General features: G+C 37.9%; 1 protein-coding gene and 1 pseudogene across 1 annotated transcript; both read right to left on the bottom strand.

Annotated features, from left to right (window-relative positions):
- Window positions 1-10950: 10950 nt before the first annotated feature.
- Window positions 10951-11895, bottom strand: LOC129637033 (olfactory receptor 5AL1-like). The gene has a single exon (XM_055560985.1). It carries the CDS (start codon window positions 11893-11895, stop codon window positions 10951-10953), a length of 945 nt encoding a protein of 314 aa, XP_055416960.1.
- Window positions 11896-22553: 10658 nt separating this feature from the next.
- Window positions 22554-26282, bottom strand: LOC129637074 (olfactory receptor 8U9-like; annotated as a pseudogene).
- Window positions 26283-26811: the final 529 nt, after the last annotated feature.

Raw genomic sequence — 26811 nt, 5'->3', positions numbered from 1 at the left:
GTCAGAGCCTAGATAGATTTATACTGCCAGGATTTTAATCACTTAGTTCTACTTAATCCTATGTATCAAATCTACTGGAGTGTAAGGTTTCACTTCTAGGTCTCACTAATTTATAAATTGTCTAAGGTCACATAACTAATAATAGGAATATTCTAAGTTCAAATTCAAGTCTATTTGAATTTTGTTTTCTTAACACTTTGGATGTTAAGAGTATTATAGATTGAACCCTTAGTCTTTCAGGCATGTCCAGTTCTTTGCAACACTTTGGACTGTATGTTACGAGGCTTCTGAGTCCATTGGATTCTCCAGGGAAGAATTCTGGAGTAGGTTGCTATTTCCTACTCCAGAGGATCATTCCAGCCTAGCACTTGGATTTGCCTCTCCTGTGTCTCCTGCACTGCAGACAGATTCTTTACCACTAGAGTCACCTGGGAAGCCCTAATTATAGGTCATTGTGTTATTATTGTTTAGTTGCTAAGTTTTGCCAGACTCTTTGTGACCCCATGGACTGTAACCTACCAGGCTCCTCTGTCCATAGGATTTCCCAGGCAAGAATATTGGAGTGGGTTGCCACTTCTTTCTCCCGGAGTTCTTCCTGACCCAGGGATCGAACTCAGGTCCCCAGTATTGGCAGGCACATCCTTTACCACTGAGCCATCTGGGAAGCCTAATTATAGGTTATCTATACTTAAATGTGTCATTATTAGATTTTTAAGTATAATTTGAAAACATGGTTTATAAGAAATTATATTTTAAAAATGAATAAATTCATATATGTTCAAATAGAAATAATTTTAGGCTACAATGTCATTTATTCAATCACCCGTATAGGATTGTGACATGAAATTTAAAAGTTAGTGATTCTAAGTTCTTTTATTATTTTGCCAGTTCATAAAATTAATTAAATTACTGATTTAATATTATTTTACCATTTTGGGAGGCGATTTTGGTAGTTACAGTCATTATGTAAAATACAGTTTGAGGTTTGTAATGTTGTTGTTGTTTAGTTGCTAAGTCATGTCTGACTGTTTTGTGACCCTATGGACTCTAGCCCACCAGGCTCCTCTGTCCATAACATTTTCCAGGTAAGAATACTAAAGTGGGTTGCCATTTCCTTCTCCAGGGGATCTTCCCGATCAGAGATCAAACCTGAGTCTCCTGCATTGGCAGCTGAATTTTTCACCCCAGAGCCAATAGGGAAGCCTTGAGGTGTATTGTACAAGGGAATTATTTCCTCTTCTGAACTTAATTTGTAAAGAACCCATGTATGTTGCCATGAAATATGTTTGGAGCCTTGTGAGTTGAATGAATTCTCAGATTTTTAAATTAGGTTTGACAGAGAACATGGTGCTTCTATTCACTGCACTATGCCTTGTGAGTACATATTTATATGATGGATATTCACACATATTCTCACATATCACGTATAAAACACATAGAAACAACATAGGAAGTTTCTCCTTCACAGGAAAAGAAGTTCAAACCTAAAGAATTTTAATGCCTCACTTGAGGAACTCTGCTCTTCTGGAGTTTCACTTTACCTTTTTGATTCCAATGATTATTTACAATAGCAATGTTGAAACACAAATTGGAGTTTTCATATCTACACAATTTTAATCCCTTACTATTAGCAGTCATTTCTTAAAGTAATCCTGACTTTTCTCAGGGAAATTCAAGGAGAAATTCACATATAATCAATAGCTATGTTATTCAGCTTCTTCCTAAACAAACACATACAATTATGTGCAGCCTTTAAAACTGTACTGTGAAACATCATTCCCTCAGCTAAAATATCAAAATCCACATTCTTATGCAGTCTTTGGATCAGCACTTCCCCAGGTCTATCCCAGGCCTGCACTCACTCTAGCCGGAGTCAACCTGCCAAAGTCACCAGTTGCAAGCAGTGGACACAAAAGATGCACCCACACAAAGATACTCCTTCAAGACAAGGAGAGGTAGATGTTTTGCTAATTCATAAAAACAGAAATCAAAAGTCAAGCATAATGAAGAGATAAAGGAATAAGTTCTAAACAAAAGAGAAAATAAAACCCCAGAACAAACCCTAATGAAATGGTCTTTAGATAAGTGTTTACCTGATAAAGAGTTCAAAGAAATGATCAAAGGAGGCTCACCAAACTCAGAAAATGAATGGAGAAATTCAGTGAGAAACATCAACAGAGACAGAAAATATAAGAAAGAAGCAACAAAACTGAATATAATAACTGAAATTTTAAAATATATATGTGTGAATATATATATATGTGCGTGTATATGTATACATCTTTTTTTGGGTGTTAGTTCTAAAAGGTCTTGTAGGTCTTCATAGAACCATTCAACGTCAGCTTCTTCAGCATTACTGGTTGGGGCATAGACTTGGATTACTGTGATATTGAATGGTTTGCCTTGGAAATGAACAGAGATCATTCTGTCGTTTTTGAGATTGCATCCAAGTACTGCATTTTGGACACTTTTGTTGACTATGATGGCTACTCTATTTCTTCTAAGGGATTCCTGCCTGCAGTAGTAGATATAATGGTCATCTGAGTTAAATTCACCCATTCCAGTCCATTTTAGTTCACTGATTCCTAGAATGTTGACATTCATTCTTTCCATCTCTTGTTTGGCCACTTCCAATTTGCCTTTATTCATGGACCTGACATTCCAGGTTCCTATGCAATATTGGCCTTTACAGCATCGGACCTTGCTTCTGTCACCAGTCACATCCACAACTGGGTATTGTTTTTGCTTTGGCTCCATCCCTCCTTTCTTTCTGGAGTTATTTCTTCACTGATTTCTAGTAGCATATTGGGCACCCACTGACCTGGGGAGTTCCTCTTTCAGTACCCTATCAGTTTGCCTTTTCATACTGTTCATGGGGTTCTCAGGACAAGAATATTGAAGTGGTTTGCCATTCCCTTCTCCAGTGCACCACTTTCTGTCAGACCTCTCCACCATGACAGGCCCGTCTTGGGTGGCCCCACGGGCATGGCTTAGTTTCATTGAGCTAGACAAGGCTGTGGTCCTACTGTGATTAGATTGACTAGTTTTCTGTGATTATGGTTTCAGTGTGTCTGCCCTTTGATGCCCTCTTGCAACAACTACCACCTTACTTGGGTTTCTCTTACCTTGGATGTGGGGTGTCTCTTCACAGCTGCTCCAGCAAATCTCAGCTGCTGCTCCTACCTTGGAAGAGGGGTATCTCCTCACTGCCACCCCTCTTGACCTTGAACGTGGAATAACTCCTCTAGGCCCTCCTGTGCCTGTGCAGGCACTGCTCCTTGGACATGGGGTTGCTCCCCAAAGGATGTCCTTTTCATTATAGGGGATTGGAATGCAAAAGAACAAAGTCAAGAAATACCTAGAGTAACAGGCAAATTTGGCCTTGGAATATGGAATGAAGCAGGGCAAAGACTAATAGAGTTTTGCCAAGAAAATGCACTGGTCATAGCAAACACCCTCTTCCAACAACACAAGAGAAGACTCTACACATGGACATCACCAGATCGTCAACACTGAAATCAAATTTGTTATATCTTTGCAGCCAAAGATGAAGAAGCTCTATCCAGTCAACAAAAACAAGACCAGGAGCTGACTGTGGCTTAGACCATGAACTCCTTATTGCCAAACCCAGAAATTGAAGAAAGTAGGGAAAACCATTAGACCATTCAGGTATGACCTAAATCATATCCCTATGATTATACAGTGGAAGTGAGAAATAGATTTAAGGGACTAGATCTGATAGATAGAGTGCCTGATGAACTATGGACTGAGGTTCATGACATTGTACAGGAGACAGGGATCAAGACCATCCCCATGGAAAAGAAATACAAAAAAGCAAAATGTTGGACTATAAAGAAAGCTGAGTGCCAAAGAATTGATGCTTTTTAACTGTGGTGTTGGAGAAGACTCTTGAGAGGCCTTTGGACTGCAATGAGATCCAACCAGTCCATTCTAAAGCAGATCAGCGCTGGGTGTTCATTGGAAGGACTGATGTTGAAGCTGAAACTCCAGTATTTTGGCCACCTGATGTGAAGAGCTGACCCATTGGAAAAGACCCTGATATTGGGAAAGATTGAGGGCAGGAGGAAAAGGGGACTACAGGGGATGAGATGGTCGGATGGCAGCACCCACTCAATGGACATAGGTTTGGGTGGACTCCGGGAGTTGTTGATGGACAGGGAGGGCTGGCGTACTGCCGTTCATGGGGTTGCAAAGAGTCGAACACGACTGAGTGACTGAACTGAACTGAACTGAAACTCTTTTTTACTACTTTAGTTACCTTGATTTTTCCTCACTGCCTGCTGCCTTTGAGCAAACCACAATGAAACAAAAAAAGTGTCCAATATACCTTGTGGCAAACTCTGTGAATGTCAACAACATTTAAGGTTACTTAACTGTAGTGAGTATATTTTGTATTATTTGTTGGTCCCTCCAGAATGTGTTCCCTGTTTTGCATAATTTTAAGCAATTTCTGAACAAAACAAAGTAATGATGTTTCACAAGCATAAACAATCATTATGCCTAATCTTTTGGGACTCAGTTTACCTAACAGACAGGGACTGATCACTTGAAATTTCAGATCATTCTGCTGAATCTAAGTAAAATTAAACATTAATAATTACCAGCAAAGATTATTTTATCATGTGGAAAAACAACACAGAAATGTTTAACTGTTTTTATTTATTTTTTATTATTGGGGTTTGCAGGGACACTAGTGGTAAAGAACTCTCCTGCCAATGTAGAGGCATAAAAGACAGGAGTTCAAACCCTAGGTCAGGAAGACACCCTGTAGGAGGACATGGCAACCCACTTTAGTATTCTTGACTGGAAAATCCCTTGGACAGAGAAGCCTGCTGGGCTACAGTCCACAGGGTCGCAAAGAGTCAGACATGATTGAAGTGACTTAGCATGGACACATATACATGAGCCTTATTAAACTTTGAATTTTATAAGAAGTCAGTGCACATTAAAGCAGTGAGCTAACTTTTCTGTTGGACTTTGCAAGGCTAACAAGTAATAGTTTATACTGCACCAAAGATTCAACCCTACATCTGCAACCCACTCAGTTATCTGTTAAGTTGTGAGGAAATAATAATTAAGCCATTAATTTAGAAGCTTGGAGTTACATTTAGTTAAGTCTCAAAAAATTGTTGTTTGAACATTCTGTTCAAAAAAGAAAATAATTTAAAATTAACTTTGTTTTTTTTCTGAAGTCTGATGGAAAGCACTTAAAGGCATGCAAGTCAGAGAGAAATGAACACCTCTTTTCTTCAAACTCTCTAACAAATTCTCCTCATTCCACACACGTATAGAGTGATAAATAGAAAGACATACAGATAGAAAATCCATAGACAATGCTTATTACAAAGAAAGAAAGAACAATTATTATTAAATGTGGATATTTTGTCCTAGGAAGACTGTTACGATTTTTATAACACCATTTTCTCTAGTAGAATAAATGACAAAGAACCTTAAACATAAATTGTACAGAAGTCATCATATTTGTTTGCTTTTATTTCTAATCAATCTGTAATGATTTAACTCTGTAGTTTTTCTTAGAGGCTTGGTAGAAATTCAAGAAAGTTTAAAAGAGATCTATCAGCATGCACAAGGCTATGAGTGTCTAAAATACATTCCTCAATTATTTTAGAAAAAATTTTTTCAACATTTTCCTTCTGTCAAATTATAAAATCTATCTTCAGGATTTCTTATTAGAGTTAATTTCACTTTAAAATGTTTTGCAATTCATTCTATGATCACTATTGTTTCAACTATATAACATTTTTTAAAAGAAAACCCCTAAGTTTTAGAGCCCTGAAGCAAAAATGATTTATTATCTCTCATATTTACGTGGGCTAAGAACAATCTCTCTCCACTTGTGGTGTCAGCTGGGCAGTAGGCTGGCTGTATGGTCAATGAAGACCTCAGTCACAGGGCTGATGTTATACTTGATGAGGCTGACAGCTGGATGTGATCCATGTAATGAGTGTCTGACTTGGACTTCCAATGAAAACATGGTGGTTGAGTTCAAACATTTAAAATTTCCCTGGAAAAAAGTTCTAACCTTAGAAGCTGTACACTTTTAAGCATTCTATTGAAAAAAGCATGTCACAGGGTTTATAGCTCTGAGCTACGTGTTGGATATTTCTGAAGACTACCAGATTTGATTTAACCTCAGAAACAGTAGGTTCTGCAAGTAATCCAAAGATATTAGAAATATCTGTGTTGGGAAAGAATGATGTCTGAGTCTCTAGAAAGCTGAAATCAGCATCACTGCACAGACTTTACAGAAAAGCCAGATATTCTGATGAAGAAATCAAATGGTTTTCTGTGTTCTAGTGTGCCCTAGTAGAAACTAAGTGCCAGATGATGAGCTAGCAAGTAAACATTTAACATCTGCTGTCTATTCTGTGCTGGGTTTTACATGATCCACCAACTCAAATTTTGGTCCAGCACAATAGAAATCCATGAAATGGAAGTCATTCACTTACAACCTGGTTAAATTAGGTTGAGATGTTAGTAACAAATTATATGAACAAAGGATGCAGATTTTTATATTACCTGTCTCTGCCACACAGACCCTTACACAGTCTATGCTACAGTTTAATAAGCTAGGGGTTCCAAATTAAGAGGCCCCAAATAATATTTGGAGCTTAAAAGGATCCAAAAAAAGAGACTCCAAATAAGGTTGGAGTGGCAACAGTGGTAGTGAATCTGCCTGCCAAGGCAGAAGATGCAAGAGATGAGGGTTCAGTCCCTAGGTTGGGAACATTTCTTGGAGTAGAAAGTGATAACCCGTTCCAGTATTCTTGCCTGGAAAATTCCATAGACAGAGGAGCCTGGTGGGCTACAGTCCAAGAAGTCACAGAGTCTGACATGATTGAACATACACACACAAATAAGACTTGAGCCAAGTGCAAAGAAGGGCTTTTACACCATGTAGGAAACAGTGGTGGTTCTGAATGATAGCAGTGAAGGCAGTTTGTCTCGGTGGTCTTCTATTTCAAATTGAGAGAGTGTGGCCTGAAGATGGTGGCCACTCTCTGACCTGTAGATGGTGATGAATAGCACTAGACACTCATTTATGGACTGAAGATAGCAAGAGTCCAAGAACATGGCATTTGAGGAAGAGGACTTTAGATGAAGTTGTGAAAGAGGCACAAAGCATGCTGAATATATATATATATATATATATTTTTTTTTTTAACTACTAAGGAGTAACTGGGCTTCCCAGGTGGCTCAGTGGTAAAGAATTTGCTTGCTAAGCAGGAGACAAGAGTTTGATCCCTGGGTTAGGAAGACTCCCTAGTGTAGGAAATGACAACCCACTGCAGTATTCTTGCCTAGAAAATCCCATGGACAGAGGAGACTGATGGGCTACAGTCTGTGGGGCTACAAAGAATTGAACTGCTTAGTGACTAAACAGCAAGGAGTAACTACAACAGAAGAGGTCTGCATTGATAAGAAGGATTGGAAAACCCATCATATGCATACTCGTCCCCTTCCCTTCTCCCTCACAGCCCCAGAGACACCATGGGCAGCATAGTCACAGTGTAAGGAATAAAGACCATGTGTTACCAAAAACATGACTCCTTCCTACTGCTACCAATGCTGAATGTCCAATCTGTTAGAAGCAGAGACCTATGCCAAGTCCTGAGTGGCACCAGTCTTTTGAGATAAAAATCAGAAACATATGATAAAACAGTTATATCAAATCCCTTCAATGTTGGATGGGACATCAGTTTGTCCCCACTAAAATCAAAGGACTGAAAAGGAATTTTTCTTCCCAAGACCCATTATCCTAAGATGTGTCATCTTTCAATAGTTTAAAGGATGTTTTGTTCTTGAAATTATAAGCCATACAATATTCCCTCAGAATAAATGCACTCACTCTATAGCAATGAAAGTTTGACATGGCCATGGTCTTAATAGTTTATCTCTTGCCAAGACACAGTTGGCTTGATTAGATCTATGAATGGCAACCTGACAACACAGCCAAGTCACCAGCTCAGAAAATGATTTGGCTGCATTGGTGCACCGTCCTCCATGATACACTGTAGGTAATGAACTGATGAGAACATAAGTTATAGTGTCCCTAACAGCATAGGATCATGCGTCTGGAAACAAGATGTGATAGTAGAATTGATCCTTCTCATCATTACATCCTGTGAACAATTTTCTGTCTCCTATTCCTATAATATTAGGCTCATTGGATTGTAGTATGAGAATCCCAGAGGGCAAATATTTGCACTAGAAGCTCAATTAGTGTTTTAAGAAACTGGAATCTTTGACTACTTCACACCAACCAACTGACAGACAAGGAAAGACTTAGTGTGCCAGTTAAGGTAATGAACTCGGATTAACTTAAGAAATTAGGGGTACCCCTGCACAATGGAGCAAGGAAAAAAATATATATGAAACATAGGAATTCATATGGCATCTTTAGAACTTCTGTGTCCAGTGATAATGCCACTGCCAGTGGGAAACTGCACAAACTATTAATATAAATTGACAAAAATTGGCAATTAATTTCTCAGTAATTATGCAGAATAAAATTTATGTCAGTGCACCCAGAACTAATCAGTGAAGCTAAAGTGCAGGCTGAATATAGAAGAGAAAGTGCTTAAATGATCATGGTAAAATGTTCAACCAGAAGAGTTTGGCTGTTTCATACAAAAATAAACACATTTTTTTTACCATACAAATCAACAATTTATCAAAAGGGTTTGAAAACTTGCATCTCTATAAAAATATGCATAAAGACATTTATGGCTGATTTATTCATAATTGTTAAAATTTTGAAGCAACCAAGATGTCCTTCAGTAGGTGAACAGATAAATAATCTGTGGTACATTCAGATAAAGGAATGTTATTCTACGCTAAAAAGAAATGAGCTATTAGCTATGAAAAGACACAGAGGAACCTTAAATGCATGTTGCTAAGTGAAAAAAGACAACCAGAAAAGGCTATATATTATATAATTACAACTCTATGACATTCTGGAAAAGGCAAAACATCAGAGACGATCAGAAAATCCATGTTTGCCATGGGTGAGGGCAGTGGGGATGAGATGAATGAACAGAGCAGAGAGGATGCTTAGGGCAATGAAAATACTCTGTGCAACAGTACAATGATGGATTAAATAATTACACATTTGTCCAGAATCACAGAATGCACAATATCTAGGGTGAAACCTAAGGTAAATTATGGACATTGCATGATTAAGATACATCAATGCAGATTCATCTATTGTAACAAGTGCACCACTTTGGTGCTGCTGCTGCTGCTAAGTCGCTTCAGTCGTGTCCGACTCTGTGCAACCCCATAGATGGCAGCCCACCAGGCTCCCCCGCCCCTGGGATTCTCCAGGCAAGAACACTGGAGTGAGTTGCCATTTCCTTCTCCAATGCATGAAAGTGAAAAGAGAAAGTGAAATCGCTCAGTCGTGTCTGACTCAGCGAACCCACAGACTGCAGCCCACCAGGCTCCTCCGTCCATGGGATTTTCCAGGCAAGAGTACTGGAGTGGGTTGCCATTGCCTTCTCCGCCACTTTGGTGAGTGGTGTTGATAACTGGGAGGTTATGCATCTGTGACAGTAAGGGGGTATAAGATAAAGCTCTGCATCTCTCTTCAATTTTGTTGTAAACATAAAACTTCTCTAAAAAATAAAGCCTTTTAAAAAATGTCTGACCATACACATGTAACACTGTAAAGATAATAATAAGTTCATTTTACGGACATTTTAAAACCAAAACATTTTAACCAAGCAACATATCATATTTAACTTTGGTTCAGCTTGGAGGAAAAAATTTACATGGTGTTTATACTATTTGCATAGCTTGTGTCTCTCAAGATAGCCTAAAATCCTCAATATTAGAGAGAAATGAGACAAAATTATGATTTTAAAGTGCTTTATTTTTCATCTCTATTGACAAAGCATTTTATGTTCAAAGAGAATGGATAGCTTCTATCTCTTTTTTAGAATTTGACCATTAAAATATTTGTGATATCGACTATGTGTAAGTCAAAATAGGAAAATATCTATTTTCAAGTAGGAAATAAGACCTCAGCAAACTGAGCCACAAAGGCCAAACTTCTCTGCCTACTGATACTGAATCATTGTACAAGTCTTGATTTAAAAGGTCCTAAATCTGTAACTTTATGGCAGAAAGTGAAGAAGAACTAAAGAGCCTCTTGATGAAAATGAAAGAGGAGAGTAAAAAAGTTGGCGTAAAACTTAACATTCAGAAAACTAAGCTCATGGCATCTGGTCCCATCACTTCATGGAAATACATGGGGAAACAGTGGCTGGCTTTATTTTGGGGGGCTCCAAAATCACTGCAGATGGTGACTGCAGCCATGAAATTAAAGGACACTTACTTCTTGGAATGAAAGTTATGCCCAACCTAGATAGCATATTCAAAAGCAGAGACATTACTTTGCCAACAAAGGTTTGTCTAGTCAAGGCTATGGTTTTTCCTGTGGTCATGTATGGATGTGAGAGTTGGACTGTGAAGAAAGCTGAGTGCTGAAGAATTGATGCTTTTGAACTGTGGTGTTGGAGAAAACTCTTGCGAGTCCCTTGGACTGCAAGGAGATCCAACCAGTACATCCTAAAGAAGATCAGTCCTGGGTGTTCATTGGAAGGACTGATGTTGAAGCTGAAACTCCAATACTCTGGCTACCTGAGCAAAGAGGCTGACTCATTGGAAAGGACCCTGATGCTGGGAAAGATTGAAGGCTGGAGGAGAAGGGGACGACAGTGTATGAGATGGTTGGATGGCATCACCAACTCAATGGACATGAGTTTGGGTAAACTCTGGGAGTTGGTGATGGACAGGGAGGCCTGGCGTGGTGCAGTTCATGGGGTTGCAAAGAGCTGGACACAACTGAGAGACTGAACTGAATTGAAAACTATACCCAGCATTTCTTTAGTAACAACACAATTCTTATTTTTTATTCAAATACATCTTTTCAATAATCTTTCTCAAATCATTTTTTACCTCCCAATTCCTCAAGCTGTAGATCAACGGGTTCAGCATAGGAATCAACACAGTATAGAAAACGGAGGCAAAATTGTCTTTATATAGTGAGTGGCTTGATCTGGGCTTCAGGTACATAAAACTGGGGGACCCATAATGCATAGCAATAGAAAACAGGTGAGAGGTGCAGGTAGAAAAGGCTTTCTGTCTCCCTACAGCAGAACGGATCCTTACGATGGCAAAGATGATGAATACATAGGATATGAGTACAATGATAAGAGAACAGAAGACATTGAATCCTGCAGTGGCTAATAACATCAGCTCTTTGACTCGTGTATCAGAGCAGGCCAGAGTGATCAAGGGAACATCATCATAGTAGAACTGATTGATCACATTAGGGGCACAGAAAACCATGTGGAAAGTAGCCACTGTTTGTGTGAATCCCACCAGGAATCCATAAATATAAGAAGAGCCAGTGACCATTTGGATGCAGAGTTTCCTAGGCATAAGAACTACATAGAGTAAAGGGTGGCATATGGCCACATACTGATCATAAGCCAAGGCAGACAGCATTAATAATTCCCAAACTGAAAATGTGATAAAGCAACACACTTGAGTGGCACATGCATAAAGTGATACACTTTTAATTTCATGAAAAATGTTTACAAGCTTGTTTGGTGTGATAGTGGAGGAACCATAAAAATCCACAAAAGCCAGATGACAGAGGAAAAAATACATGGGTGTGTGAAGTTGAGGACTCACTTGTATTAGCACAATAAAACCAAGATTGCCCAAGGCAGTAATCAAGTAGATTAACAATAAAATGCAAAAGAAAATGAATTGAAGCTCTGGGTTATCTGTGAGGCCCAAAAGGATGAACTCAGTAACCACTGAACGATTGCTTTCTGCCATGAAATAAGCAATTCTATAGTAAATTCCACCAGATCACACACTCTGAATAATCTTGACTCTGAAAGGAATGATTAAGTGTGAGAAGGCTGCCCTGGCACTTCAGGCTGTCATACTAAATTCAGTTAAAGTAGAATCTTGATAAGCACCCTGAATTATGTGCTTAATTAGGTGAATTAAGCACCTAGATTTATTGTGAATTTACTGTAAAAACATTTGGTCCAGGTGGAAATTCCACTAAGAAGCTGTAAAAGAAAAAAGGGAGAATTTCAATTAAAATTTTATAATCAATACAATAGCAAAGACTGTGTTGTGCTTTTCTTTAAAGAAAAAAAAAAAGAGCATTCAGGATATAAAGTGACTTTGATAGAAAATACATTAACATAATTTCTTTCACAGAACTGTCATTTTATCGTTTCATAAGAATATTAAAAATAAGCAAAATCAAGCATGGAAAGTATAAGTAAAAAATCAAAATACTAACAGTATGTATCTTTAGGGAATCAGTTTGGTATAATCATAAAAGTTTCTTCACTTTGTTTTTTCTTCATATTCTATTTTTTTTTAATATATACATAATATTTATATTTAGGAAAATGGCATTGTGAAATTTTCTGGCTATCTTTTGGGAAAATACACACCAGTGAACAATTTTCCAGACTGTAAAATGCTTTTAAGTAATTAAGATATATGTTTTTAAGCTCTATCTTGAAGTATCAAATGGTCCCAAGTGAAGAGCATTTGGACAGAATTTAGAAGAACCTCACTTCACATAAAATTTATATAAACCCAAGGTGGCTTCTCAGTGCTCAAAAACTGGTACAATTGAATTTGTTCCCATCCTTTCTTAACAAGGCAGAGTATAAGTTTACATGATTTTCCTTTATCACTGTATTGTCTCAGGTTACTTTACATGCACCTTATAGATTTTCAAGACAGTAAAAAACATGATAAAATAAATATAAAAGCTCCTCCCACATTAAATTTGGATTTACATCCCCTTGAAAACTTATTTTGGTTACTCCTTTCTCTTTCTGTCCCCATCACTAGTTTTCAACCAAACTTATTGGAACAGGTATCTGTCCCCAACTTCTCAAATATATTTATAACTATTTTCAGTTGCTAAGTTGTGTCTGATTCTTTGTGACCCCATGGACTGCAACATGCCAGGCATCCCTGTCCTTCACTATCTCTCAGAGTTTGCTCAAATTCATTTCCTTTGAGTCATTGATGACATAAAAACATCTTATCCTATCTCACCCTCTTCTCCTCCTGTCCTCAATCTTTCCCAGCATCAGGGTTTTTATCAGTGAGGCTGCTCTTTGCATCAGATTGCCAAATTATTGCAGCTTCAATTTCAGTATAAGTCTTTCCAGTGAATATTCAGGGTTGATTTCCTTTAGGATTGACTGGCTTGATCTCCTTGCAGCCCACGGGACTCTCAAGAGTCTTCTCTAGCACAACAATTTGAAAGCATCAATTCTTCAGTGGTCAGCCTTCTTTATGGTACAACTCTCACATCCATACATGACTATTGGAAAAATGATAGCTTTGACTATGCAGACCTTTGTTGGCAAAGTACTTTCTTTGCTTTTTAATATGCTGCCTAGATGTGCCATAGCTTTTCTTCCAAGAAGCAAGCATCTTTTAATTTCAAGGCTGTAGTCACCATTAGCAGTGATTTTGGAGTCCAAGAAAGTAAAATTTGTCACTGTTTCCACTTTTTCCTCTTGTTTGCCGTGAAATGATGGGACTGGATGCCATGATCTTAGTTTTTAGAATGTTGAGATTTAAGCCAGCTTCTTTACTCTCCTCTTTCACTCTCATCAAGAAGCACTTTCTGCCATTACAGTGGCTCTTTGTGATCCAAGGGATTGTAGGCCACAAGGCTCCTCTGTCCATGGAATTTTCCAGGCAAAGATATTGGAGTGGGTTACCATTTCATACTCCAAGGATCTTCACAACTCAGATATGTAACTTGCATCTCTTATGTCTCCTGCACTGACAGGCAGACTATTTAACCACTAGTGCCACCCTGGAAGCTCCATTTATAACTTAACAAGGTGTAATCCACCTATCTTTCTCATTAAAACAAAAAAATTCCCTGAGCATGTCTATTATCTACTTCCCTATTTTTGAATTCAATAAAACCTGTATTTTTTGGCAGCACTGTAGCCCTGAACTCAATTGAATACAAGTTTGGGTTTTAAAGCAAAGCAGTCTTTTGAATTTATTTGTTTATTTTGATTCTCAATCTTGGAGTCTGTTTCTATTACTGTGCTTTAGATGGCATGTTCTTCATGTTCTCTCCAAAGCTCCTTCCTCTCATTTTGGCACCTTCTTGATCAATTATCCAATCCTATGTGCTCGATAGGCATCTATATGCTGATTATGAACAAATCTATAAATACATTATTTTTCCAACTACCTCTTGCTGCTCCAGTTCTTTACAACTAAATATCTCTCAGAAATTACCATTTAGATATTTATCAAAGTATTACACACAGAAAACAACTTGATATTTCTGCACATGGGACCCAAAACCAAAGACTTGGCATATACATTTTCTAGCACAATGAACACGCTTCCCAGATGGTGTTAGTGGTAAAGAATCTGCCTGTCAATGCAGGAGACATAAGAAACACAGGTACGATCCCTGGGTTGGGAAGATCCCCTGGAGGAAGAAATGGAAACCCACTATAGTATATTTTTGCCTGGAGAATTCCATGGACAGAGGAACCTGGTTGGCTCTAGTCCATGGGGTCACAAAGAGTCTCAATGAACAGTGTCATTATCCATTTGCTCTCCAAATCAGAGAGCAGTTTCTTTTACTATGCTTTCCTGATCCTCATGCCAATGTTCAATTTGCTCCCCTACTACTGATAAAGAATCCACCTGTCAATGCAGGAGACACAGTAGATGTGCATCCAATCCTTGTGTTGGAAAGATCTGCTGGAGGAGGAAATAGCAACCCACTCTAGTATTCTTGCCTGGGAATTCCCATGGACAAAGGAGACTGGTGGTCAATAATTATCTCTAAATGATTAAATGGATAAAGTTATATTTTTGTAAGTCCAAATTCCTTCCCCCAAAAAGGGGATTGAGCATATTTTTCTACTACCTAATGCCTTTCAATATTCAATATGTCATCATTCAGTTCTATAACAAACCCCTAAGTAGTTCAGTGTGCCTAAACTATTTCAGGAATCTTTGTGAGGCCAGTAACATTTAAAATTACCTGGGTATTTATGAGACAACTTTGTATTTTATGTATGTAGTCCCTCGGGGAGATTTCTTTTTGTACTACATTCTTTTTAATAAAGGTTGAAAACAATATAATTATACATACATACATGAACATAATTATTTAATGTTTAGTAAGTGGGGGGGAAATGATTTCCTTTGAAATGGTACATCATTTTTTCAGCTATGTTTAGTTAAAGATCTAAAGTAAAGGAATATTTTCATGATCTCTTTTGGGAAAACAACTTGATTAATTGCTATGTCTGCTTTGATTATTTGCTTTGAAGTCTGTCACATTGGCTTTATATTAAAATTATGAATTTATTTAAGATAAATGTTACATCTATGGGCCTTGTATTTGGTAACAGTTTTTGTAAACCATTGGATAAAAATGAATTTCCCAAAAAGTAACTTTCATTCCTTCCTTCTGAGATTCATGTTCAAATCAATATTATGATTGACATTTCAGTTCAGCTGCAAAGATTAAAAATATTCATTTCTTTCTCTTCAGTATCTAGAAGACAAAACATACAAAACATAGGTCAATTTACATTTCAGATAAATATATGTGAACTTGCTTTAGATGGCCAGCCAGATGATACCACATGTCTAAGAAGAAAAGATATTAAGAGTTTTGTTCACATAATGGGGCTTTCTAGGGAGAGGAGGGTGAACTCTCAATCTGATCTGAAAATATGGCTAGGAGGAGCCAGCAATGGCTATGGGGTTTGAGGTTTTTTATTGTGATGAGTGAGTGGGACTGAGTGAGGATTCCCATGTGCAAGAAAATATTATATGGTTTGAATCTTCTGCAAAAGATGGAGCAGTGGGTTCCTTACTCCAGTTATGGACTAAAATGAGACAAAGTGGTGAAGCTGGAAAGCTGTAACTGGTTAAAACAGCAAAAGACAGTTAGATACTTCTCTCCACACCTCTCTTTTTCAATAGGCTCTCCATCCTGTGATATCAGAGATGAATTTTATAATCATGTTTTTGAACCCGTCCTTTTCTGTCCCAAATAAGAAAGAATCTTTCTGTGATATAGGGTGAGATTATTTCTGTAATGAAACAAAGGGAAAGAGTCAAGGAAGAGTGAGAAACAAAATTCTATGAGTTTGGAGCTGACTGAGGTTTGGACAAAGGCACCCAAGAGGATGTGCCCTCGGGCTGCACCAGGCCTCTCTAGTGAGCACGCATGGCCAGTGGAGACAGCGTCCAGACCAACGAGTCCCTCAGGAGCCTGTACCAGGAGTTTGCAAGGTTAGCCTGGACAACAGTCTGACCATGTCTAAGCACAGAGTCGGTCAGCTTGTCAACTGGAATCTCCCAGGCCATGCCCAGTACATGCTGGTCCACTAGTGGTCTCCCATGGGAGGAAGGGATGGCACCCAGACTGAGGCAGAATGGCAATACTCAGAGCCCACAGCCAACAACCATCCCTGAGCATTACCCCTCCTGAAGCCACCCTGCAGGGTCAGGGAGGGCCCACCCATCCTCAGGGAGGACCCACTCATCCTCAAGGAGACGCTGGTGTCCAGAGAGTCTTAGCCAGGAGCTTCTTTTAAATGAAACATTCTGAATTCCTTGGGGGGAGGGGGGAAAAACTTGCTATGTATTAATTATTGTATTTTTGGTTCCTGGGTTGTTGCCAATGGCCTAGCTGTTTAGCCTGCCACATGGAAAGTTGCATACAGAGAGATCTGTGGCCACAGACAGTGGAAGCAAGTAGTGGTTGCTGATAAATTTGTCTTAGACTTTCTCCAAATGGGCTAAGGTGACGTCCCTGCAATCTAACATATCCTGATGTACTGGGTTAATGCCGTGAGGCAACAGGGAACATCACTGAAAATATTTCAGGTGAAGAGGCATCTGCCTTTCACAAATATACTACAAATTGGGTAAAATTTGGGGGGACTTGGGTTGGATCCTGAAGAGCATGTTTGAGGTTTATATGAAGATTGACCTCACCCTGTTTTTTTGAATCTTGGAATCGTGTGTACGCATGCTCAGTTGTGTCTGGTTCTTTGCAACCCCATGGAATGTAATCCACCAGACTCCTCTGTCAATGGAATTTTCCAGGTAAGAATACTGGAGAGGGGTGCCTATTCTAGTGTTAAAAAATATGCCTGCAATGCAGGAGATGCAGGAGTCATGGATTTGATCCCTGTGTTGGGAAGATCCCCTGGAGGAGGAAATGGCAACCCACTCCCGTATTCTTGACTGGAGAATCCCATGGACAGAGGAGCCTGGTGGGCTACAGTCCATGGGGTCAGAAAGAGACACAACTAAAACAACTGAGCACACATGCAGGCATATATATATATAATCTCCCTTTTCTTGTACTGTATGTATGCAGATGTTGAAATATAATGTTGTACACTTGAAACTTATATAATATTATAAACCAATGTTACCTCAATAAATAAAGAATGTAAACATGTCAGTTCCTTTTGCGCTAATGGGAATTGTGCCTTCAAGCAAGAGACTGTAACATTAACTATTTTTAAATTTTATTTCAGCTTTGAATTACATTTTATAGATCATCACCATGAGTCTATAATATCTTGAAACATACTTCAGAAAACCTGTCATGGTACATAGTGATGCAGGCACAGTGGAATCTGTGGAAGTGACCAGGAATCTGAAAGGTGGTGGCTATGATTAAAGACTTCTCTGCTTGGGCCAGGAAACACTTCAGGCGCAATAAGAATGATACAGTGGATACAGAGGTTGGTTTTATTCTGCCATGCCTGCAAAGTACTTTATTTCCAAACATGAAGTAATGAAATAGAATCTAAAAGAGCTCTATTTATCCTCCTAACTTAAAAGAGTTGAATACTTGAGAACAGACTTTGATATATTCATTATTGTGGCTGTAATTTTAAGGCTGATCATAAAGCTTTAACAAATATACAGCCATTTAAAAATGTTATACAAAATTGCAATTTAAAGCTTTCTAAGGGATTGTATGGGGAGGGAGGAGGGAGGGGGGTTCAGGACGGGGAACACATGTATACCTGTGGTGAATTCATGTTGATGTATGGCAAAACCAATACAATATTGTAAAGTAATTAACCTCCAATTAAAATAAATAAATTTATATTTTAAAAAATAAAATAAAATTTTCTGAAAAGCTATGGTATATTGTTTTGTAACAGATTGTAACAAATGAAAAATACAATCTTAGTAATAAGCCCTTATAAAGCAAAAGGCAATTGTGTTAAACTAAACTTTGGGAAAGATGGATTGTTTTATTTATTTTCATAAGGAAAGATATATTGCTTTTAGGTATTACTGGCAAGGAGGTATTTAGGTATTACTTGCTTTTAGGTATTACTGGCCTTTTAAAGTTACAAAGGATTATGAATTGGAACATCAAAATAAGAAATATGTTAAAAGATATTGTTAAACTAAAGCATTAAATTAAAATTAAATAACAAATGCTAGATGACTTATTTAACTTTTATTTTGACATAAATTCAGAGTTTCAAAAAAGATGCTTTTCTCAGAAATCTATGACATTCGTGAATAAAATTAAAGACAAAATAAATGAAAAAATATATTGTGCTCGTTCAGTTGAGTTCAGTTCAGTCGCTCAGTCGTGTCTGACTCTTTGCGACTCCATGAATGGCAGCACGCCAGGCCTCCCTGTCCATCACCAACTCCTGTAGTTTACTCAAACTCATGTCCATTGAGTCAGTGATGCCATCCATCCATCTCATCCTCTGTCGTCCCCTTCTCCTCCTGCCCTCAATTCTTCCCAGCATCAGGGTCTTTTCCAATGAGTCAACTCTTTGCATGAGGTGGTCAAAGTATTGGAGTTTCAGCTTTAGTATCATTCCTTCCAAAGAAATCCCAGGGCTGATCTCCTTTAGGATGGACTGGTTGGATCTCCTTGCAGTCCAAGGGACTCGCAAGAATCTTCTCCAACACCACAGTTCAAAAGCATCAATTCTTCAGCACTCAGCTTTCTTCACAGTCCAACTCTCACATCCATACATGACCACTGGAAAAACCATAGCCTTGACTAGACGAATCTTTGTTGGCAAAGTAATATCTCTGCTTTTCAATATTGTATCTAAGTTGGTCATAACTTTCCTTCCAAGGAGTAAGTATCTTTTAATTTCATGGCTGAAATTACCATCTGCAGTGATTTTGGAGCCCCAAAAAATAAAGTCTGACACAGTTTCCACTGTTTCTCCATCTATTTCCCATGTAGTGATGCGACCAGATGCCATGATCTTAGTTTTCTGAATGTTGAGCTTTAAGCCAACTTTTTCACTCTCCTCTTTCACTTTCATCAAGAGGCTCTTTAGTTCCTCTTCACTTTCTGCCATAGTGGTGGTATCATCTGCATATCTGAGGTTATTGATATTTCTCCCAGCAATCTTGATTCCAGCTTGTGCTTCCTCCAGCCCAGCGTTTCTGCATATAAGTTAAATAAACAGGGTGACAATATACAGCCTTGACAAACTCCTTTTCCTATTTGGAACCAGTCTGTTGTTCCATGTCCAGTTCTAACTGCTGCTTTCTGACCTGAATACAAATTTCTCAAGAGACAGATCAGGTGGTCTGGTATTCCCATCTCTTTCAGAATTTTCCACAGTTTATTGTGATTCACACAGTCAAAGGCTTTGGCATAGTCAATAAAGCAGAAATAGATGTTTTTCTGGAACTCTCTTCCTTTTTCCATGATCCAGCGGATGTTGGCAATTTGATCTCTGGTTTCTCTGCCTTTTCTAAAACCAGCTTGAACATCTGGAAGTTCACAGTTCACATATTGGTGAAGCCTGGCTTGGAGAATTTTGAGCATTACTTGACTAGCGTGTGAGATGAGTGCAATTGTTCATAGTATCACATTATTTTTGGTACTATGACGTTTAGAAAAGAACTTTACAGTTGATCTCATCACAATAGATTTAGTATTTGTTATTAGTTTCACCTTCACACTGTTGAAGAGATGGAGGCATACTTAAGTTTCTGAGATGTTTTGACTCCTAAAAGGTCAGACCTAGCATTCAGATTCGGGCTTTCAGACACCAGGGAATCTATGATCTTTAATTGAACAGCTGTGTCATGGTAAAAGCTGCATTTTGCCAAGACAGGACAGTGTGAATTCAAAGACATTAATGACAGGTTTTGAGGATATGTAACACTGAAATGTTCAAATAGTAGGTAAATATGTTCAAAGAAAAGACAAAAAAAGAAACATTAGAGAACTGTGGATTAAGTAAACCCTGTATCTCTGTGATTCACCAAAATATATACTGTATTTCCTTTCCCTGGTTATATTTTATTAAACATTCAAATGGCATACACACACACACACACACACACACACACACAGACTTCTTCACAGGTGGCCCTACTGGTAAAGAATCTGCCTGCCAATTCAGGAGATGGAGGAAATACAGATTCGATTATTTGGTCAGGAAGATCCACTGGAATAGGAAATGACAACCCACTGTAGTACTCTTGCCAGGACAGTTCTGTGCACAGAGCAGCCTGGTCAGCTACTGTCCATTGGGTCACAAAGAGTTAGACAGAACTGAGTGCTTAAGCGCATGCACACACACACCCACACACACACATTAATATATATTAAAATTATATGCAAATTACAATCTCAAAACCATTTTCTGTGAAATTGAAACTGCAAAATTATCATTATGCTTATCTGAAATTATATATCCATACCTGTATATCTATATCTGTCTAGCTATCTATATCATAGTTATCTGTTGCATATGTTAATCTTCATTTATAAATTGACCTCTCAAGGTTAGTGTAGTTGAGACTAGAACTCAAGTCTTTAGCAAGAGAGATGATATGCAAATGCTTATGATTTTATTATTACTATTTTGTGTGTTCAGTATTTTAGAAGACTTCACATTTTGTAATGCTGTCCTTATTTAATTGACAAATAAGCTACAGGAAGCCCACACACAGTTCAAGTCCATCCTTTGACTACAAGACATGTGCTCTTTTCTAAGCTAGGCTGCATTGCCTAGTGTGTCATCATATTATAAACTATACCTTATCCAGTGGTGACCAACTAACCTGAGATCTGCCCAGTATAGCTGCATAGGATCCTTGCTACTGGAAAATGATCTATGATGCTTCAATTATTTTATGTATATTAATTTAGAATATATGATACACCTAGGATTCTATTCTTGAGTTATACCTTTTTTAGATACTTTGAAAAAATATAACAAGGTCTCATAGGCTTTAAAAAATGGAGTTGACTTAAAAATTAGTCTTCAGAGATCAGACCAGATGCCAGGCCATGTTAAATCAGTGACTCAGGGAAACTTAGTATATAGTATTATTCTCCTCAATAAAGACAATTTGAAAAAACAATAAAGACAGTTTGTTAAATGTATAAATATGGAGCAGTTTTATTAATTCATTCATTAACTTAAAATTATTTTTATTGAAGTATATTTGATTTATGGAACAGTTTTATAAAGCTTCCCTTGTGGCTCAGCTGGTAAAGAATCTGCCTGCAATGCAGGAGACCTAGGTTCAATCCCTGGGTTGGGAACATCCCCTGGAGTCCACTCCAGAATTCTGGCCTGGAGAATTCCATGGACTGTATAGTCCATGGGGCCTCAAAGAGTTGGACACGACTGAGTGACCCTCACTTTCACTTTTCACTAATCAATGGAAAGTTTAAAGATAAAACTGATCTTTGTGAGACTATTAAATAACTATTAGAAATCTCTCTACATTATGTTTTGAGGCTTCCCTGGTAGCTCAGACAGTAAAGCATCTGCTTGTAGTGTGGGAGACCTGGGTTCGATCCCTGGGTTGGGAAGATCCCCTGGAGAAGGAAATGGCAACTCACTCCAGTACTCTTGTCTGGAAAATTCCATGGACTGAGGAGCCTGATATGCTACAGTCCTTGAGGTTGCAAAGAGTCGTACATGAGTGAGCGACTTCACTTTCACTTCACTTTATAATGTTATATTTTTCTGAGATACTAGCAAATCAGGGAAAGAAGTACAATGTGCATCTTTGCTCTTCATGTGGGATATGGTTAATGGAACTGGAAAATCCTGACCCAGGGATTTTGAAGTGGCGGAAAGGTGAAACCTTTGTTCTATATCTAGTTACATATCCAGATAATGGTTTGTTATGCAATTATTCATTTGAGAAATTAAACAAAAAGTTGGTATAAATTCTTATGGAACAAATAATTATTTTTTAATATAATTTCATTTGAAAATGAGAGAATTGGCAAAAATTCTAATGGACACTTTCATATCTGAAATCTCATTCTAAGTGAAAATCTTTAGAAAATTTTATTACACAATGAACAGACATGTGGAAATCCAGTCTTAAGAATAGGCATTTTGGTAGCTTAAGAGAAAAAAATCAGACTGTGAGGAAAATTCCATTTTTATTCATTCAAGTCACTTTCTTAATTTCATGAACATAAAAGCCTGGTTTCTATTCAAGATAACTTTTTTCAGGGCATCTTTCACCTACTTATTCCTAAGGCTGTAGATTAAAGGGTTCAACATGGGAATGATCACTGTATAGAAGACAGAGGCCAACTTATCTGTGTCAAGGGAATGATTAGAACTTGATTGTAAGTACATAAAGATGAGGGTCCCATAGAATATGGTGACTGCAAGCATGTGGGAACCACAGGTGAAAAAAGCCTTGCATCTGCCTTCAGTGGAGCACATCTTCAGGATGGCAGAAATAATGTACATGTAGGAGACAAAGACAACCAGAAGGGAAGAAATGAACATGAGGCCAGCACAGGCAAAAATCCATAGCTACTTGGAGTGAGTGTCTGAGCAAGTGAGCCTGAGAAGAGGCATGTCATCGCAATAGAAATGATTGATGATATTGGAATGGCAGTAGGAGAGGCAAAAGGTGAGGATGGTATGAAATAGGGCAACCAGGAATCTGTAGCTATAGGGGCCAGCTTCAAGCTGAATGCAGATGCCTGGGGACATTGCAACCATATAAAAGAGAGGGTTACAAATGGCCACATACCAGTCATAGGCCATGGAAGCCAGTAGCAAACACTTGGCAGTCATGAAGGCCAGTCATGGGCCATGTGAAGCCCAGCTGGCACCACATCCATTGAAAGAGATAACATTTTGTTTATACAAAAAATTCCCCAGCATTTTGGGTGTAATGACAGAAGAATAACAGAAATCAACAAAAGCCAAGGTACTAAGAAAGAAGTACATTGGTGTGTTGAGCCTTGAATCTGTTCTGATGACTAGGATCAGACCTAGGTTGCCTGCTACTGTGAAGAAGTAGATGGATAAGAACAGGACAAAGAGGGGCATCTTCAACTCCCGAGGATCTATGAGGCCCACAGGAACAAATTCTGTTACCTGGGTGCAATTTATCTGGATTATGTGTCTTTAGTATGTCTGGATGAAGAGAGGATAATGAAATCTAACTTAATTAAATTCAAGTCTTATTATCCTTTAAAGCAATTGGTATTATCAACATGGAAATGATAACAGTAAAAGTGCTACCATCCTTGAGTCTGTCAATGGGACAAAGAGTAAATTGAGATGTTTTATAGTCCAAGTATATTTCTCTCCCAAATCAAATGCATTTTATGAAATTAACAGCTGTAGATAGGATTCAGCCCACATTGAATCTTTGCTCACGAAGAGTCAGACACGACTGAGCGACTTCACTTTCACTTTTCACTTTCACGCATTGGAGGAGGAAATGGCAACCCACTCCAGTGTTCTTGCCTGGAGAATCCCAGGGACAGCAGAGACTGGTGGGCTGCTGTCTATGGGGTCGCACAGAGTCGGACATGACTGAAGTGACTTAGCAGCAGCATTATGTTATTTAAAATTTAACGTTATTTTTTCAAAACATTAAAGCTATTGCTTTTATTAAAAATATTCTAACATTAATAATATAAAAGCAAATGAACCCCCTGCAGTGACATCATTCTGACAGACTTGCATATATGATACAAACTCCACATTCTGCAGTGCTGACAGAGCAATGAACAGCATGCTCTAGCCATCTATTCTACAATCACTACTTATTGCAGAGAGGCCACCATGGATTGCTCCATAATCTTTACAAATCTGTTAATAATGCAAATGCTGAAAATGGGCAACTTTATGAGACTATAACCCACCTCATGGGTTGTTATTTTTTTATTTTTTATTTTTAAATTTTATTTTATTTTTAAACTTTACAATATTGTATTAGTTTTGCCAAATATCGAAATGGATCCACCACAGGTATACATGTGTTTCACATCCTGAACCCTCCTCCCTCCTCCCTCCCCATACCATCCCTCTGGGTCGTCCCAGTGCACCAGCCCCAAGCATCCAGTATCGTGCATCGAACCTGGACTGGCAACTCATTTCATACATGATATTATACATGATGTTTCAATGCCATTCTCCCAAATCTTTCCACCCTCTCCCTCTCCCACAGAGTCCATAAGACTGTTCTATACATCAGTGTCTCTTTTGCTGTTTCGTACACAGGGTTATTGTTACCATCTTTCTAAATTCCATATATATGCGTTAGTATACTGTATTGGTGTTTTTCTTTCTGGCTTACTTCACTCTGTATAATAGGCTCCAGTTTCATCCACCTCATTAGAACTGATTCAAATGTATTCTTTTTAAATATAATACAATTTTTTTTTTTTTTTTGGCTGGTCTGGACTTCCTCAGTGCACTCAGGCATTCTCAGCTTGCAGTGACCAGGGCTGCTCCTCTGTGTGGCGCCCAGGCTTCTCATTTTGCTGGCTTTCCTTGTTGCCGAGCACAGGCTCAGTAGTTGTGTCACATGGGCTTAGTTGTCCCACAGCATGTGGGCTCTTCCTGGACCAGGTATCAAACTGGTCCAGGAATGTCCCCTGCATTGGCAGGTGGATTCTTAGCCACTGAAATATGAGAGAGGTCCTACTTTGCTTCTTATATGCCCATTTTATATGCATGGAAGAGACACTGAGAGACAAAGCAACTGAAGTATGCTCAGACAGCCTGTCTGTAGCACAGGGGGTTTCAAACTTGTGTTTTTTTGATGCAGGAGCTCACTCACTATGACATAACTAACAAGAACCTACCTTATAATGCAGGGTAGTCTACACAATGCTCCAAAATGGCCTATATGGAAAAGAATCTACAGAAAATTGAATATACATATAATAGCAGAAATTACAATATTGTAAATCAATAAAAATTATACTCCAATAAAAATTAAAGAGTAAATGCAAAACTTCTATTTGATTTCACTTATTCTATCTATGAGAAAAAAAGTACAATGGAGTCTCAGTAATGAACAGTTGATTTTCTAATAAGAGATAACTGTTGAAAAATGCCATTTCATTGAGATTTATGCCAAGCACAGCACAGCAGGAAGAACCTTGAATGAAACTGGGAGATCTTTATCTGAATGCTCTGTCACCCTCAAAATACATTAATTTTAGCACATCAAAAATTCAATTTGTTCCTCATTTTCCTAATTTAAAGTGGTGCCTATTTTATCAAAATCAAAAATTTTTTTTAAGTGTGCATGCATGGGTGTTTCTACAACTTTCTATGGGAAGAGGATAATTTTTGATGGTATTGATCACTACATGAAGTGAGTCAGCAGAGTGTTTAAAAGCCTAGTTAGTGGTCCCACAAATAGATGAATTCCACTTTGAAATAGTTAAGCAAGTATTTGATTGGAAGTTTTGTTTACTATTTCCAAGACATCAGCTAAGACTTCACTGTTTAGCAGTTAGAAGTGCTTCAGTATGCCATTGTATTTTATCTTAAAGGTAGAACATGCATATATTTGACAATATATTTGAAATTATATTATATATTATCTTTTATGATCTATCCCATGATAGTTTATATCCATATTCCACTCACATCTCTTATGTTGCAGTCAACACACAGAATAATTATTTTTCAACCCTCAATTGCAGTATGACTTTCCATTTTTCCCTACTTCTTATGTGTTTTATCCTATGCTTATCTCTACCAGGTGAATGGTAATTAAACAGTTGGAAGAAAAGCTCTATTTATTCTTCAAAGCCTATCAAAACTCAACCTTTCCTAAAAAGAGACTTCTTTAAATTCCAGTTCCTCTGTTACTTACCCATTTTCATTTTTGTGTTCTGGAAACGCTTTATACATCATTTATTTACATATCATTTATGATTTCCATCTGTTTCCATATTTCTTCTTTTGATAGATTGTCAACTCCACGGGTGGGAGCCATAATTTTTAATTCATTTCTTAATATAGCCCCTTATACATGCTTGGTGATAATGAATTAAATATTAATTTTTGTCATACTATTTCAATTTATGCCCCCATTCATAATTCATACTTGTATTTGTATCAAATATATTAAGGGTCACAATGATGATTTAATTTTAATGTGCTCATCTCTCATTCTGGGTAAAATGACTAGATTTGCTAAAATGGAAAAGAGACTTTTGACATAGCTTACAATCTAATCAGTTAAGTGCCTAACTTGTCTAAATGTTTGAATAGATTCTATCTCAGAGATTTCAAGTTTTTTTCATTCCTAACTACTAAAAATGCATTTTATATAATACCACATGTCTACATAACTGAAATAAGATTAGAGGGAATATTATTTTCCCTTGTTTTGAAAATGTCATCCAAAATATTTTATTCTAAAATATATTCTATTCCA

Source organism: Bubalus kerabau, chromosome 22 (assembly GCF_029407905.1).
Source record: "Bubalus kerabau isolate K-KA32 ecotype Philippines breed swamp buffalo chromosome 22, PCC_UOA_SB_1v2, whole genome shotgun sequence".
NCBI lineage: Eukaryota > Metazoa > Chordata > Mammalia > Artiodactyla > Bovidae > Bubalus > Bubalus kerabau.
The sequence above is the reverse complement of the archived record's forward strand: the minus strand, read 5'-3'. Positions and strand labels throughout refer to the sequence as shown.